The sequence below is a fragment of the Pelodiscus sinensis genome, chromosome 11, assembly GCF_052426305.1.
Source record: "Pelodiscus sinensis isolate ZL-2025 chromosome 11, ASM5242630v1, whole genome shotgun sequence".
Lineage (NCBI taxonomy): Eukaryota > Metazoa > Chordata > Testudines > Trionychidae > Pelodiscus > Pelodiscus sinensis.
In genome coordinates this window covers 11,172,737-11,188,792 of record NC_143062.1, presented here as the reverse complement: position 1 = coordinate 11,188,792, position 16,056 = coordinate 11,172,737, and the positions used below count along the sequence as shown (strand labels likewise).

At 44.1% G+C, this 16,056-nt stretch overlaps 1 protein-coding gene across 1 annotated transcript in view; it reads right to left on the bottom strand.

Moving 5' to 3' along the window:
• The window catches only part of LOC102454156 (inter-alpha-trypsin inhibitor heavy chain H3), a 44,019-nt gene that overhangs the window by 18,034 nt on the left and 9,929 nt on the right, over nucleotides 1-16,056 (bottom strand). Inside the window, exons 6-14 of the mRNA XM_006127587.5 lie at nucleotides 15,707-15,817; nucleotides 9,365-9,490; nucleotides 9,152-9,268; nucleotides 8,263-8,431; nucleotides 4,690-4,815; nucleotides 3,076-3,257; nucleotides 2,613-2,798; nucleotides 1,485-1,624; nucleotides 971-1,125 (exon numbers count right to left, since the gene is read on the bottom strand). Coding sequence (XP_006127649.2) covers nucleotides 971-1,125; nucleotides 1,485-1,624; nucleotides 2,613-2,798; nucleotides 3,076-3,257; nucleotides 4,690-4,815; nucleotides 8,263-8,431; nucleotides 9,152-9,268; nucleotides 9,365-9,490; nucleotides 15,707-15,817 — 1,312 coding nt within the window. The remainder of the gene's footprint in view (nucleotides 1-970; nucleotides 1,126-1,484; nucleotides 1,625-2,612; nucleotides 2,799-3,075; nucleotides 3,258-4,689; nucleotides 4,816-8,262; nucleotides 8,432-9,151; nucleotides 9,269-9,364; nucleotides 9,491-15,706; nucleotides 15,818-16,056) is intronic.

Sequence of the window (16,056 nt, the reverse complement as noted above, 5' to 3'; positions counted from 1 at the left end):
TGGTTGTTTAGAACAACAAATAGTCTGGTAGCACTTTATAGACTAACAAAGCATGTAGATGGTATCATGAGCCCACAAAGGCTCAGCCCATGAAAGGTCATGATCCCATCTACATGTTTTGTTAATCTATAAAGTGCTACCCGACCATTTGTTGTTTTTTCCTGTACAGACTAACCCGGCTACCCCCTGAAGCTTCTAGTTGTTTAGGTTAAACTTGCTTCTTGGTTTTATTTATTTTATTGTTCTGAGATGGTTATATTTTATACACTATGGCTACGTCTACACTGGCATGATTTTCCGAAAATGTTTTTAACGGAAAAGTTTTCCGTTAAAAGCATTTTCGGAAAAGCACGTCTAGATTGGCAGGATGCTTTTCCGCAAAAGCACTTTTTGCGGAAAAGCGTCCGTGGCCAATCTAGACGCTGTTTTCCACAAAAAAGCCCCGATTGCCATTTTCGCGATCGGGGCTTTTTTGCGGAAAACAGTACTATGCTGTCTACACTGGCCCTTTTGCGCAAAAGTCTTTCGGAAAAAGACTTTTGCCCAAACGGGAGCAGCATAGTATTTCTGGAAAAGCACTGATGATTTTACATGAGATCATCAGTGCTTTTCCGGAAATTCAAGCGGACAGTGTAGACAGCTGGCAAGTTTTTCCGCAAAATCATCTGATTTTGCGGAAAAACTTGCCAGTCTAGACACAGCCATCGAGTCTGAATTTACAATATATTTTAAATTGATGGAGAAATGGGTAGCAGTGGAAAGTGGACTGATGGAAGTGAGTTTAAAGGAGGAAAATGAATCTACATGTTGCACAGGAGAAAGCTCTACTAGCATAGGAGGGCATGGCTCAGAAAACAGACTTGTAGCTATATTTGAACCTCCACTCCAATGTGACAGACTTCTATTTAAGGGAATGTTAAATGGTCACTTCAATTCCCTTAGCAATGTGCAACTGTGAAAATGTCTTTACCTTCTACTGGTTTATCAGCAATTGCAGATTGATCCTCATTATCTTCTGGTTTCGTAACCACCATGGATGTCAAAGGTGTCACAAACTTGTATTTCAGAGAGAGCTCCAGAGCTTCTGCTGTAAGGTTGTCCTTTTCTTCTCCCTGAGCTACAGTGCTGAATAAAAGAAGAGAAACAGAACATAAACTTTCTACAAAACCAGATTATTAAACAGTGGTTTAAGCTTTTAATTCTCCTGCTAAAATATAAAATACTTCTGTTGAACAGAAATACACATTTCCTTGTGAGAGTGTTCCTGACTTCTCTGACAGACAGCGGAGGTAGCCACAGTCTGGTCCTGTATTTGCATTCCTTTAAAATTAACTTGAAAAAAACAATACCTACTATGTTTTGGGATAGAGAGTATAATAGGTAAACAGTTCTGAAGGTTCTCAGTATATGTAATGCATATCAACAATGAGCTGCCCAATGATTTCATACTATTTCACAGAGAATTTTATTTTTTACGTTGTTACCGTTTTTCCAGTAATTGTTGGATGGTGAGATAAGCCCAGAGCCTCTCAATGTAATCCCCAAATATGTACTCCTGTTCTTGAAGAGCTTTCGCCATTTCATTAACGTCTGCTTGTTCGATATATGTCACATCATTTAGTGCCTATTAGGAAGAAAGAAACTTCTCTCTGTAACAGGTACCCAGACTATGCACTGGTAACAGGAAAAACTGTAAAAAAAAACCAATAGTCCTTAGAGACTAACCAAAAAATCCCCATTGATAGTTTCATGAGTTTTTGTGGAAACAGCCCACTTCGTCAAATGACAAATATGGAGATAAATATAGTATATGTAATGTGAAATGGACCGATCTGTGTCACAGTCCATATACACGTGCTACTATATATTTGATGAAAGTTGTACATTTATGCTGGATTTTTTAGACTAGTTGCAGAATCCGAGAGTGGAAATTATTTTAGTCCACTTACTACCTAATACAAGCAAAGTTCTATGGGTATTTCAAAGGGAAGACCTTTCAAATATTAAATTGATTTTAAGAGTGGAAGTATTCCTCAAAGGCTTAAAGACTATTTTGGAGGACATATGCATTTGACATGCAAACCAAATCACACAATACTTGGCAGGGTGTGGGGGGCAAGAAGTAGCAAGGCTGGTATGTGGATTTCACTAAGCAATATTGCATTAGAACAAGATTTTCAAACTGTCATACTGATGAATATCTAATTGTACTTTTAAAAATGTTTGCATAAAAAAGTTAAAAGCCACAGATTATTCCATGCAACTGTGCCACATCACGTTAATTAAACAATAAGTCTAAGCCTGTAAAAACAAAACAAAACAAAATCAAGAGATGTCAACATTAAGGTTCTGCTAACAACACTAATTTACTCACATTGGACATAAGTACAAAAGTACTCCAGATTAACATCAGAATGATTCAAAGAAAAAATTAGCTAACTGCATTTCATGCCTTTGGTATATTTAAATGCTTCGTACTTTGCAATATTTGATTTGTAGAATAAAAGTGCATTGGGGGATTTGTATGCACTGCCAAATTCGGACTCTCACCCATTCAGGTATGTTATGAAACAAAGAAGGGCTTGAACCAATCAGACCAATCCCATACTTACACCTTGAGCTTTCACATCTGCCGTCAAACTGTTCAAGTCATTATCTGTAATACGTCCAGCCACTACAATTTCAGAGCCATCATAGTAATGCTTAAAATTGTTTTGTGTTAAGTCAGCAATTGCATTCTCAGGGTAGTTTAATTCTACTTCTGTAAGCATAGGATTGGCTACTTCATCATAAAAACCCTAGAGGGGAAAGAAAAGATTAGATCTAGCACATTTGTAATTTATAGGCACTCCTGTGCCCACAGACCTTCTGACACCGGAACAAACAAAACGGTTCATCAACCCATGCTGCCTCCCAATTTCTACTCATTCTATAAGCTAAGGGGAAAGCTGTTACCCAGGGACCAGCTAGCACTGCAGGACCTGGTCATATTTTTTTAAATTACACTGGAAGTGAAGGCAAATGTTATCAGAAATATCATTGTCAAGGACACTATTTAGATGGTTATGGTTTTACCTCCATTTGTATGGCTGAATCAGAGTCTGGATAAATGCGACGAGCCACCCCTTTATTCTCTAGTGCCATCTTTTCTAGAAAATTATAGTCTATACCATAGCCAAAAGCTAGATTGTATAAGGGGTATTTTCCTTGAATGGCAGTTTTTACATTCGCTTGAATTTGCTGAGGGTCTGATACACCTGTATATTAGATAACACAAAGCAATGAGGCATCCAGATTTTGTTTATGAAAGCAATAGCAAACCAAAATAATAATAATAATAATAATAATAAAATGAAAGACACAAGGTTAGTTATTTTTATATATATTTTTCAGGATGCAACTATCATATCTTCTAGATAGCAGTAATTCTAAACTCACTTTAGACAAAGTATATACAAGTATCTAAGAGTATGTATACACTACCACCCTAGTTCGAACTAGGGTGGTAATGTAGTCTACCGGAGTTGCAAATGAAGCCCGGGATTTGAATTTCCCGGGCTTCATTTGCATGTTGCCAGGCGCCGCCATTTTTAAATGTCCACTAGTAACGGTAGTTCGGAATAAGAAGCCTAGTCCAAACTACCTAGTTCGTGCCGCATGTAGCCGCGGGGCACGGAGTCCGAACTAGCAGACATTTAAAAATGGCGGTGCTCGGCAATATGCAAATGAAGCCCAGGAAATTCAAATCCCGGGCTTCATTTGCAACTCCGGTTGACTACATTACCACCCTAGTTCGAACTAGGGTGGTAGTGTAGACATACCCTAACTTACAAGGCAGACTTCCTTAAAAAAAAACTCAAACCCTGTATTAACTCCTTAAATGAGGTTCTTCAAGAGACAGAATACATACAGGCCACATTTATGCTTTCAGGAGGTTCACAGATTGGTGCAGCCATCAGCATAACTTAGGGAAGTCCCATGTATATTTCTGTTATGGCATTGTGGGAGCCGCTGCTTTTCTTATGGGCTACTCTACAAGTAGGAGTAGCATGTCTTATGGAGTTCTCCTCAAACTCCCGGCCACATCTTGGCATGCCCATCTCTTCTACTCCATATTTAGGAGGGCCTTGATGCAATGGTGATTAATGGACAGAATGGGTGGAAGAAACCCACTTCTCATATTTATTCATCACCAAGAAATAAAACCCTGTAAAGGAAATTGTCACCACCATAACTATTCAGGTAGACCAGTGCAAACTCCTAATGTAGATATGCTGCTCCAGCTCAAAGCAAGGCATACAGCAGTTTAGCTTAACTGACACCTCCCCATCAGTGCAGGCCATCTAAATTAAGGGTTTGCATCAATGTAACTGAATTAATTTAGCCACACCCCTAAAAATGTTCTTAGTATAGCAAGGATGATGTTGGGTAGAAGTTTAGTAATGTGGCCAGATTGTAACTAGGATGAGATGATCAAACCAATATATGCTTATGAATAGTGAATGATGAACTGAAACCAAAGACCTAATTCTCCAGTCTGCTATAGCAGCATTTCACTATTTGTAATTCCATTGAAATCAATGGGGAAGCAGGTCTTTCATCTGCTGAAATGACAGACTGGTAAAGTAATTATTTTCTTTCACCTGCTTAATTCCACTTTATGTTTATTTCATTTACTAAGACACTTACCTTGATTAGGTTGACCATCTGTTAACATGATAATTATAGATGCACTTCTCTTGGGCACAGAATTTGTTTCATAGGCTGTATTCAGCATTTCAATTCCCTTCATTAAACCACCATGTAGATTTGTCACTGCAATGTAGATACACATTAGGGTTAAAAACTGGTGGTCAAAAAGAGAAATATTTTTAATCATAGATTCATAGAAATATAGGGCTAGAAAGGACTTCAGGAGGACATCTCATTCTATCTCCCCATGCTACGGCAGAATTAAGTATATTTAGACCATCCCCACCTGGTGTTTATCTAACCTTTCTTAAAACACCTCGACTATGTCTAGACTGGCATGATTTTCTGCAAATGCTTTTAACGGAAAAGTTTTTCCGTTAAAAGCATTTGAGGAAAAGAGCGTCTAGATTGGCATGGACGTTTTGCGCAAAAGCACTTTTTGCGGAAAAGCGTCCGTGCCAATCTAGATGCGGTTTTGCGCAAGAAAGCCCTGATTGCCATTTTCGCCATCGGGGCTTTTTTGCACAAAACAGTTCTCAGTTGTCTACACTGGCTCTCTTGCGCAAAAGCATTTGCACAAGAGGGCTTTTTCCCGAACGGGAGAGTCGTATTTGCGCAAGACGCTGATGATCATACATGAGATCGTCCGTGTTCTTGCGCAAATTCAAGTGGACAGTGCAGACAGCTGGCAAGTTTTTCTGCAAAAGCAGTTGCTTTTGCGGAAAAACTTCCCAGTCTAGACGCAGCTCTCAAACTATAGCAATTCCACACCCTCACAAAGTAATCTGTTCCCTTACTTAAACTATCCTTAGTGTTAGAAATTTTTTCCTAACATTGAATGTAAATCGTGCCACAAAGCAAGTAAACTACCTCTTGTCCTACTTTTGGTGGACATGGAGAACAAGAGATCACTGTCTTCTCTATAACAACTTTTCACATACTTGAAGACAGTTATCAGAGACTAAACGTGTCCAGGTCTTTCAACTTTTCCTAATAGGTTAGCTTTTCTAAACCTTTCATCATTTGGGTAGATCTCTTCTGGAGTCTCTCTAATCTGTGCACTTTTTTTTCGTCTAGTGTCCAAACTGGAAACACAGCTACAGCTAAGGTCTCGCCAGTGCTGAGTAGAGCTGAATTATTGCCTGTGTCTTATGAATACATACCAGAATGACAGTTGCCTTGTTTACAACGGCATCACACCGTTGACTTATATTCAGATTGGGACCCCTATCACTCCCAGGTCCTTTGCTGCAGTTCTACTGCCTAGCCAGTAAGTCTCCATTTTTAATGTTTCCTTCATTAGATAATGGAGGGGAAGAGAGATACAGATGGAGTATGTATCACACCTTGTAAACACTCCATAAGAGGTTCTGTCACAAATGCAACCTTTGGTCAGTAAGGGCTACAGCAGAGTGCAGTATTATCTGCAAACACAGGAGGCTTAATCTTGCAGGCGCTGGAGCTGTAATTCATATGGTTGCCACAAAGGGATTTTTGCCTCTACAATACATGCAGTCCCCGGGTTACATGGATGCGACATACTTGGGATCCCTACTTACAAACAGGGTGAGGCAACCCCGCACTAGCTGCTTCCCCCCAGCAGATCAGGGAGACGCGGAGCGGCTTTTCTCAGCAGACACCTCAGCTTGAGAATAAAGGACTGAGGGAAGTGAGGTGTGGGAGAATAAAACTGAGCTCTGGAGAAATGTTTGGCTAGAGTTTCCCCTACAATATGTACCAGTTCCGACTTACATACAAATTCAACTTAAGAACAAACCTACAGTCCCTATCTTGTATGTAACCCGGGGACTGCCTGTACAGACTCCAGGCAACAGAGGATGTACAACAGTTAAATTTGGGGTACATCAACAAATTTCCTTTGTAATCCTTCCCAAAATCTTCAAGACAGCTATACAGGCAGTCCCCGACTTATGCGGATCCGACTTATGTCGGATCTGCACTTACGAACGGGGCTTTCTCGCCCCGGAGCTTGCAGGCAGCGGTCCGCCACCTCGACCTCCGGGGCGAGAAAAGCTGCTCCCGGTGCCCCTGGTCTGCGGGGGACCGTCTCCAGCAGACCAGGGGCACCGCGAGCAAAGCCGCAGCCACGGCGGGTTCCTGCGCTTCTGAGGCTTTGCTCTGCCAAAGCCTCTGAAGCGCGGGAACCCGCCGCGGCTGCGGCTTTGCTCGCGGTGCCCCTGGTCTGCTGGAGACGGTCCCCCGCAGACCAGGAACACCGCGAGGGAACCCGCCGCTGCAGCGGCTTTGCTCGCAGTGTCCCTTGTCTGCTGGAGACGGTCCCCAGCAGACCAGGGGCACCGCGAGCAAAGCCGCAGCCGCCGCGGGTCCCGCGCCAGAGCAAAGCCTCAGAGGCGCGGCACCCCGCCGCTGCGGCTTTGCTCCCCCTATCCCTGGTCTGCTGGGGGGGAGCGCAGCTAGTGTGCCCCCCCCCCCCCAGCAGACCAGGCTTTTGTTGTGGACCCTGGGGCAGAGCAGCTGGGGCGCTGCCGGTTGGTCCCGCAGCGCCGCTTTGGGCACTACTGGACCAACCTGGCAGCACCCCAGCTGCTCTGCCCCAGGCGTCCCCAAGTCAGCCGCTGCTGAAACTGACCAGCGCTGACTACAGGAAGCCCGAGGCACAGTTGCTCTGCCCCGGGCTTCCTGGAATCAGCCGCTGATCAGTTTCAGCAGCAGCTGACTTGGGGACTTGGGGTTCTTAAGTTGAATCTGTATGTAAGTCAGAACTGGCGGTCAGTTTCAGCAACTTAAGAACAAACCTACAGTCCCTATCTTGTAAGTAACCCGGGGACTGCCTGTATGTGTCAAAATGCAGTATTCCTAGCCCAAAGCATCCAAAATTTGAGAGAAGCTCCAAAAGATCATGAGATTGGCTTCCAAATCAGGAGATGATTAAAAATAATATATGTTGGGTTCTTTCTCTTTGCTTTCTGTCTTTAGGTTGCACTCAGGTCACATTTTCTAACTTTTCTCTACAGCCAGGAGGAGTAAGAAAATTTACTTTTTTAAAAAACAATGAAAGCTAAGCTCTTCCTGGCTCCAACAGCTGGAGCTTTAGCGAAAACCACCAAATGTCAGGAGACTCACAAAAAAGTCATGAGAGTTAGCAACACTAGTACTATGACCAAAGTTAGCAGGCATCTGTTATCATGGGTGTGTGTGTGTGTGCGCGCGCATACACACCCATGCAAATAGCAGAGGTATGCATGGGGAGGCATTTTTCAGATTCACCCAGAAATGCTAGCAGTTTGAGACTAAAGTTGCTGTCTCTGTAACTGTGGTACTGTCAATTTTAACCACTGGCCAAGTGCTTCAGTCCTGTGTGCTAAGAGTCACTGTGGATTGAAGGATTCATCTCTCAATTTTTAATTCCAGTAACAGGATTTTTGCTTTTTGGTGAATTTACATACTATTTTTAGGATGGAGGTGTAGTGATTTCTATTTAAAACTTGACTGTCATTCAGTTCATTCTCTGAAGACTGAATTTGTGTGTTAGCTTCTTCAGTGTTTATTTGAAGTACCACCTATTGGCAAGTTTACTACAATACTTACTGCCTCGTGTGCTAATAGCTTGAGCAAATTCCTTGGCTTCCTTCAGATTCTCAGGAGTGGCTTGGACTAATTTGTCTTTCCAAATGTGTACATCCGTACCAAACAGTATGAAATTAAAATAGTCCTCTTCTTTAATATCCTCTAATATTTTAAGAAGTGCTTGCCTTGTCTATAATTAAACAAATACAACTTTAAATGAATGAAACTGATGTGGGTACATTGAATAACAAAGGAACGCCAACAGCCTTTACAAGATTTGTTTCACTGAGCATTCATATAGCGTGTAGTGAAAAATCTGAGCTTGATTCTGCCCTCAGTCGTGCTACTATCAACAAGGAATAATTCCAGTCAAATTGATTAATTATGCCAGCATATCTTCTGGGTCAATTAGATGTAAATCAGGCCCTATGATAGGATCACTTGGCTAATTATCGCCCACGCTGAGGGGAAAGGTTAGTTCTACTAAGTAGTAGCATTGGAGTGTGGAAGGAGATCTTAAGTAAAAGAGCCTAGGTCTTGATATGCAGCAGCAAAACAGAAGGTCTGAGCATCAGAATGGAGGGGGGAGTTCTAATACTAAGACACTTCCTATCACCCAAAGCTGGAAGATAGTACAAAAGATACAGAAAAAGGGGGACAAAGACAATATTATGCATATGTTTAAACTTACAGGATACCCAGAACATGGAGAAACTATTTGTAGATATTTTGGTTTAGAATTGTAAAGATATAAAACTATAGCTTGAAAACATCCGTGATGATAGTTTTAGTTTAAAATGAGACTCAGAACACATCCTCTTGGTAGGGAGTGTCACATACCTCCACTGGGTCTTCAGGTCCCTAGAATCTGTACCCCATCACTAACGTTGTAGTAAATGTAATCAATTACCTGTTGTATTCCTATTCCATCCATTGAGCCACTAATGTCTATTACAAAAATCACATTTTTTGGAAAACGTGGAAGATTTGTTGGCGCAAAAAAGTGTACAAAGTATCCGTTGACAATCTGAAACACAGAGAAGATATGCAAAAGATGTGACTTCAGTTGACTCCCTTCAGATTCTCAGCATGTCCAGCTGACGTTTTAAAGTTTAGAATTTACCTGTAAATCACCTGGACTGTCTCTCTTCACATCATACTTAATTATAAAATCACCATCCAATAGTGATGTTGAGCAAGTGGCACAGGTTCGTTGTTGGTCAAGGGTTGGCTTGAAAGACACATGGCCCTGAAAGCAGAAACAGTCAGACTCAAGCTTTAGTAAATTAATGTAAAATACATGAGAAGGGTTGTGTTTGAGACAAATGTATATACAGAAAAGTGAAAGTCTACAGGATAAAACTGGTTTAAAATGGATGGCATTTTAAACAAGCTATCTAGACCCAAGTCAATATTTTTTTACTATTCTGAGTAACTGAGTTTGTGTACGGTAGCAAAAACATATTAAAAATAAAATAGTATTATGACGCCCTTCCTCGGCATCTGTTAGAGATGTAAATATTGACAACATCATTATACAGTTATACAATAACGTTTACAAATGCTCCTGCAAAAAGGGTGATTTTTAGATGTTATTTGAAAATGGGATAAATGGGAGAGTAGAATGCAAGGAGTATGCTAATGGATAGCCAGTTCTACCCACACTGACCCAACACAAAAGGGTCAGTCACTTGTCTGTCTACAAACCACCCCTCTCTCTGTCCACTGTCTAGCACAAGGGCACCCTGGCCTAATGCACTACTGTAACACATTAAACAAGTGGATGGCAGAGCAGTAACATCAATAGGCTAAGGCTCAATTTCAAGATCTCAAACCTTGGTTCCTCATACTAAATGCTTTAAAAAGCAATGGAGTAGATTTAAAGTCAGTCTCCTGACTTTTTCCTCATGCTGTGGTCCCTTTGTGTCATTTTCAGTGGCATAAAAGGGCTGTAGCTGGCCTCTGAAGAATACCCTGTAATGGCAGAGGGTAAAAGAGCATCTCCACCTTTGGTTCACATACAGCCTGCTTATTTCCTGTCTCCAGCCTCCAGTCTAGGGCTATGTCTACACTAGCGGCTTCTTGCATGAGTAATATGCAAATGAGGCTAAGCGTGGAATATCGCTGAGCCTTATTTGCATACCTAATGAGCCACCATTTATTCAGAAGAGGCTCTTGCGCAAGAAGGAGCGTCTACACTGCCCCTTCTTGGGCAAGAAAAACCCTCTTGCGCAATGCTGTTACACCTATTACTTGAGAGGAAGAACGACATTGCACAGGAGGGTTTTTCTTGCGCAAGAAGGGGCAGTGTAGACGCTCCTTCTTGCACAAGAGCCTCTTCTGAAAAAAATGGTGACTCATTCGGTATGCAAATGAGGCTTGGCGATATTCCACGCTTAGCCTCATTTGCATATTACTCGTGCAAGACGTCGCGAGTGTAGACATAGCCTAGGGCTTTTATTAAGAGAGAAGGAATGAAAGGGCATGACCAGAGCACCTGGATATTCTGTGCTACAGTATAATCCAGAGAAGGCTGTTATTAGATGGCATGATTTAGAGCAGCTTTGGGAAGAGAGGCCTTACAGAAATTGGAGATGGGAGGAACTATCGTATTATTCCACCCATCCCCACTACTGGCCAGGACAGTACATTTCCATTTGTATTAACCCAATATATTGCGCTGACATTTATTCTTTCGCAGCTAGAAGATTTACCCAGCACTGCTTCGGTCTTTAACTCAGGTAAGTTTTGTTTTTCTTCATTCCATTCATTGCTCTGGGATGGGGAGGGGGATGAAGGGTTCAGGGTGCAGGCTGCCCCTGCGAGAGAGGACAGCCCCAGCCTTCTCTCACTGCAGCAGCTTGAGGGCAGGTGAGACGCACCGCTCCATGGCTGCTGCGCTCCAGCAGGCACAGCGGTGGGGGGGGGGGTACATGTCTCCCACCTGAGGCAGAGCCAGGTTCATCTGCCCCCTGTGCTCCCCAGCCAGAGTGGGAAATGCAGCAAACTGTATAATTTCCCCTGGTCCCTGATGAAGAGGGTCAACCAGGAACTATCCCGGTATGAATCTGGGAGAGGGTCCTCCTTAAAGGGCACCTAGAGTTGGAAGGCTCGGGGCTTGGGCAGTCCCTGATGAGAGTGGGGCACCCCCAGCCAATCCCTTCCATCTGGCTGGTGATTTTTTGTATGGTTTTATGTGGCCGGAGGAAAGGGGGTGCTTTAGGAGCCGCTCCTGCCCCCAGCACAATACTATTGGCCAGTTTCTGGCTAGAAACCGGCCAATGGGAGCTGCCTCTTTCAACAACAGGCAGCCACCAAGCATAAGAGGCTCCAAAGCACATGACTGCAGCCAGTGCAGGGGCAGGGCAGGCAGCAGTGTTCCCTCTAAGCTGCAAGGCAGCAGAGCTTCACAGGGGATTAATCAGTCCCCCCTCCCTCCCCGCCCCAGTCAGTCAACTCCCTGCATGGAGCCCTGAGCATCTGAGTGATCATCTGTGAAGCTGGGCTGTGTGCAGCTTAGAGGGAACACTGGCGGCAGGGAGGCTGATTCAGGAATGGGCTACTGGCTAGTAAGTCTAGGTTCGTCGGGGGACGGTGACCAAAACCCTGAGGGGAGTGGGAAAGTCAGATACCGGAAAGAAATGCATAGAGCAAGGAGCGAGAAAGGAGGACCCCAGTTTCGAATGGAGAAGATAGTGCAATCAACTGGTTACCTGAAGTGTTTGTACACTAATGTGAGAAGCCTGGGCAACAAGCAGGAAGAACTGGAGGCCCTGGCCCAGACCAAGAAATATGATTTAATTGGGATAACAGAGTCTTGGTGGGATGACTCGCATGACTGGAGCGCTGTCATGGAAGGGTATAGATTGTTCAGGAAGAATAGGCAGGGGAGAAAAGGAGGAGGAGTTGCACTATATGTAAGAGAGCACTATGATTGCTCTGAACTCCAGTATAAAGAGGGAGAAAAACTTGTTGAAAGTCTATGGGTCAGGTTTAAAGGAGCAAACAGCAGTGATGTTGTGGTTGGTATCTGCTACAGGCCACCGAACCAGGTGGATGAGGTAGATGAGGCTTTCTTCAGACAACTGAGCGAAGCTTCCAGATCGCAGGCCCTGGTTCTCATGGGGGACTTTAATCACCCTGACATCTGTTGGGAAACCAATACGGCAGTACACAGGCAATCCAGGAAGTTTTTGGAGAATGTTGGGGATAACTTCTTGGTACAAGTGCTGAAGGATCCGACCAGGGGCCGTGCACAGCTTGACCTTCTCCTCACAAACAGGGAGGAACTAATAGGGGACGTAGAGGTGGGTGACAACCTGGGAAGCAGTGATCATGAGATGGTAGATTTCAGGATCCTGACCAAAGGAAGGAAAGAGAGTAGTAAAATACACACCTTGGACTTCAAAAAAGCAGATTTTGACTCCCTCAGAGATCTGATGGAAAGAATCCCCTGGGATGTTAACATGAAGGGGAAAGGAGTCCAGGACAGCTGGCAGTATTTTAAAGAAGCCTTATTGAAGGCACAGAAAGAAATCATCCCGATGAGTAGCAAGAGAGGCAAACCTGGTAGGAGACCGGATTGGCTTACAGGGGAAATCCTTGGTGAACTTAAGCACAAAAAGGAAGCTTACAGAAAGTGGAAACTTGGACAAATGACTAGGGAGGAGTTTAAATGTATAGTTCGAGAATGCCGGGGGGTTATCAGGAAGGCGAAAGCGCAAATGGAGTTACGACTGGCTAAGGATGTGAAGGATAACAAGAAAGGTTTCTACAGGCATGTCAACAAGAAGAAGGTGATCAGAGAGGGTGTGCAGTCCCTAATGGATGAAGGAGGTAACCTAGTGACAGAGGATGTGGGGAAAGCTGAAGTACTCAATGCTTTCTTTGCCTCTGTATTCACGGACAAGGTCGGCTCCTGGACTTCTGTGCTAAGTGACGCAAAATGGGAAGAAGATGGACAGCCCTTGGTGGGTAAAGAACAGGTTAGGAACTATTTAGAAAAGCTAAACGTACACAAATCCATGGGTCCGGACTTAATGCACCCGAGGGTACTGAGGGAGTTGGCAAATGTCATTGAGGAGCCTTTGGCCATTATCTTTGAAAAGTCGTGGAGATCGGGAGAAATCCTGGATGATTGGAAAAAGGCAAATGTAGTGCCCATCTTCAAAAAAGGGAAGAAGGACGTTCCAGGGAACTATAGGCCGGTCAGTCTTACCTCGGTTCCCGGAAAAATCATGGAAGGGATCCTAAAGGAATCCATTTTGAGACACTTGGATGAGAGGAAAGTGATCAGGAATAGTCAGCATGGATTCACAAAGGGCAAGTCGTGCCTGACTAATCTGATTAGCTTCTATGATGAGGTAACTGGCTCGGTGGACATGGGAAAGTCAGTGGATGTTATATACCTTGACTTTAGCAAGGCTTTTGATACGGTCTCCCACAATATTCTTGCCAGCAAGTTAAGGGAATGTGGATTGGATAAATGGACGGTAAGATGGATAGAAAGATGGCTAGAAGGCCGGGCCCAGCGGGTAGTGATCAACGGTTCGATGTCAGGATGGCGGTCGATTTCTAGTGGAGTGCCCCAAGGTTTGGTTCTAGGACCGGTTTTGTTCAATATCTTTATTAATGACCTGGATGAGGGGATAGATTGCACCCTCAGCAAGTTTGCAGATGACACTAAGCTGGGGGGAGAGGTAGATACGCTTAAGGGCAGAGATAGGATCCAGAGTGACTTAGACAAATTGGAGGATTGGGCCACTAGAAATCCCATGAGATTCAACAAAGACAAGTGTAGAGTCCTGCACTTGGGACGGAAGAATCCCAAGCATAGTTACAGGCTGGGGACCAACCAGTTAAGTTGTAGTTCTGCAGAAAAGGACCTGGGGGTTACAGTGGATGAGAAGCTAGATATGAGTCAACAGTGTGCCCTTGTAGCCAAGAAGGCTAATGGCATATTAGGATGCATTAAGAGGAGCATTGCCAGCAGATCCAGAGATGTCATTATTCCCCTTTATTCGGCTTTGGTGAGGCCACATCTGGAGTATTGTGTCCAGTTCTGGGCCCCCCACTACAAAAAGGATGCGGAAGCATTGGAGAGGGTCCAGCGGAGGGCAACCAAAATGATTAGGGGGCTGGAGCATATGACCTACGAGGAGAGGCTGAGGGACTTGGGTCTGTTTAGTCTGCAGAAGCGAAGAGTGAGGGGAGATTTGATAGCAGCCTTCAACTTCCTGAAGGGAGGTTCCAAAGAGGATGGAGAGAGGCTGTTCTCAGTAGTGACAGATGGCAGAACAAGGAGCAATGGTCTCAAGTTGTGGTGGGAGAGGTCCAGATTGGATATTAGGAAAAACTATTTTACTAGAAGGGTGGTGAAGCATTGGAATGGATTACCTAGGGAAGTAGTGGAGTCTCCATCCCTAGAGGTGTTTAAGTCTCGGCTTGACAAAGCCCTGGCCGGGTTGATTTAGATGGGATTGGTCCTGCCTAGAGCGGGGGGCTGGACTTGACGACCTTCTGGGGTCTCTTCCAGTTCTATGATTCTATGATAAGGGGATGGTTGGATGAAATAACATGATCTTGGTAACTAATTGACCATTCATTATCAGTTGGAAATAGGTCAATGGAGGGATGATAGGAGTTGCTATAGGGAACTTTCTGGGTGTCTGGCTGGTGAGTCTTGCCCACATGCTCAGGGTTTAGCTGATCGCCATATTTGGGGTCGGGAAGGAATTTTCCTCCAGGGTAGATTGGCAGAGGCCCTGGAGGTTTTTCGCCTTCCTCTGTAGCATTGGGCACAGATCACAGCTGAAGGACTCTCTGCATGTTGGGTCCTTCAAAGTATTTGAATGCAATATCTTTGATATAGGTGAGAGGATTATTCTAAGAGGGGTGGTTGAGATTCTGTGGCCTGCACTGTGCAGGGGGTCAGACTAGATGATCATAATGGTCCCTTCTGACCTTAAAGTCTATGAATCTATGAATCTCCTGGACAGACTCTGCCTCTGGCACCCCAGCCCCTCCCTTCCCCAAGTCTCTGCCCTCCACTCTTGTACCCATAACCCCTCCCAGATCTGGCATCCCAACCCCCTCCCCCAGATCACAGTTCCCTCCTGCCCTAGCTCACAACCCAAATCCCTGCACCTCCTCCTATGCCCCAATTTGCTGTCCTAGGTCACAGTCCAATCCCCTGCACCCTAGCCCACGCTCCAGGTCACAACTGCCTCCTTCACCCAAACTCCCTCCTGCACCCAGCCTAGACCCCGCACTGCCTCCATTAATATCATGGAAAAGTGTGGCCCTCAACCATTTTCCAAATTCCTGGAGTGCCTCCCCCCGGCAAAAATTATTGCCCACCTGTCACAGAGAGACAAACTCTCCCAAATATATAGATGATCTGACTGTTAGAATGCAGGAAAAATGTAACAAATTCATTCCCTATTAAGGTTATTGGTCATTATACCTTTTTTCCTGAGAAAGATTTTGTAAGTACTTGTGACAGGTCATTGGTGATGAATGATCCTTGTGCATCCAGCTCGCTGATGCCTTGGGGTTCAAAGATGTTTACCTCGATCTGAAACATTCATTGAAAATACACTGTCATAGATAAACCCACAAATACAGCGACTTACATGGAGGACAGTGAGAAAATGTATATGCAGAATAGGGAACTTCATAATAAAGGGGAAATCAGCCTTTACAATGCAAAGTAGCATTCATGTTTGAATCGGAGATCCTTGGATTGTTCTATGTTACCTACCCACGCTCCCCTGGGAGATTTAAAAAAGAAACCCAACTGTTTTTCTAATTGCT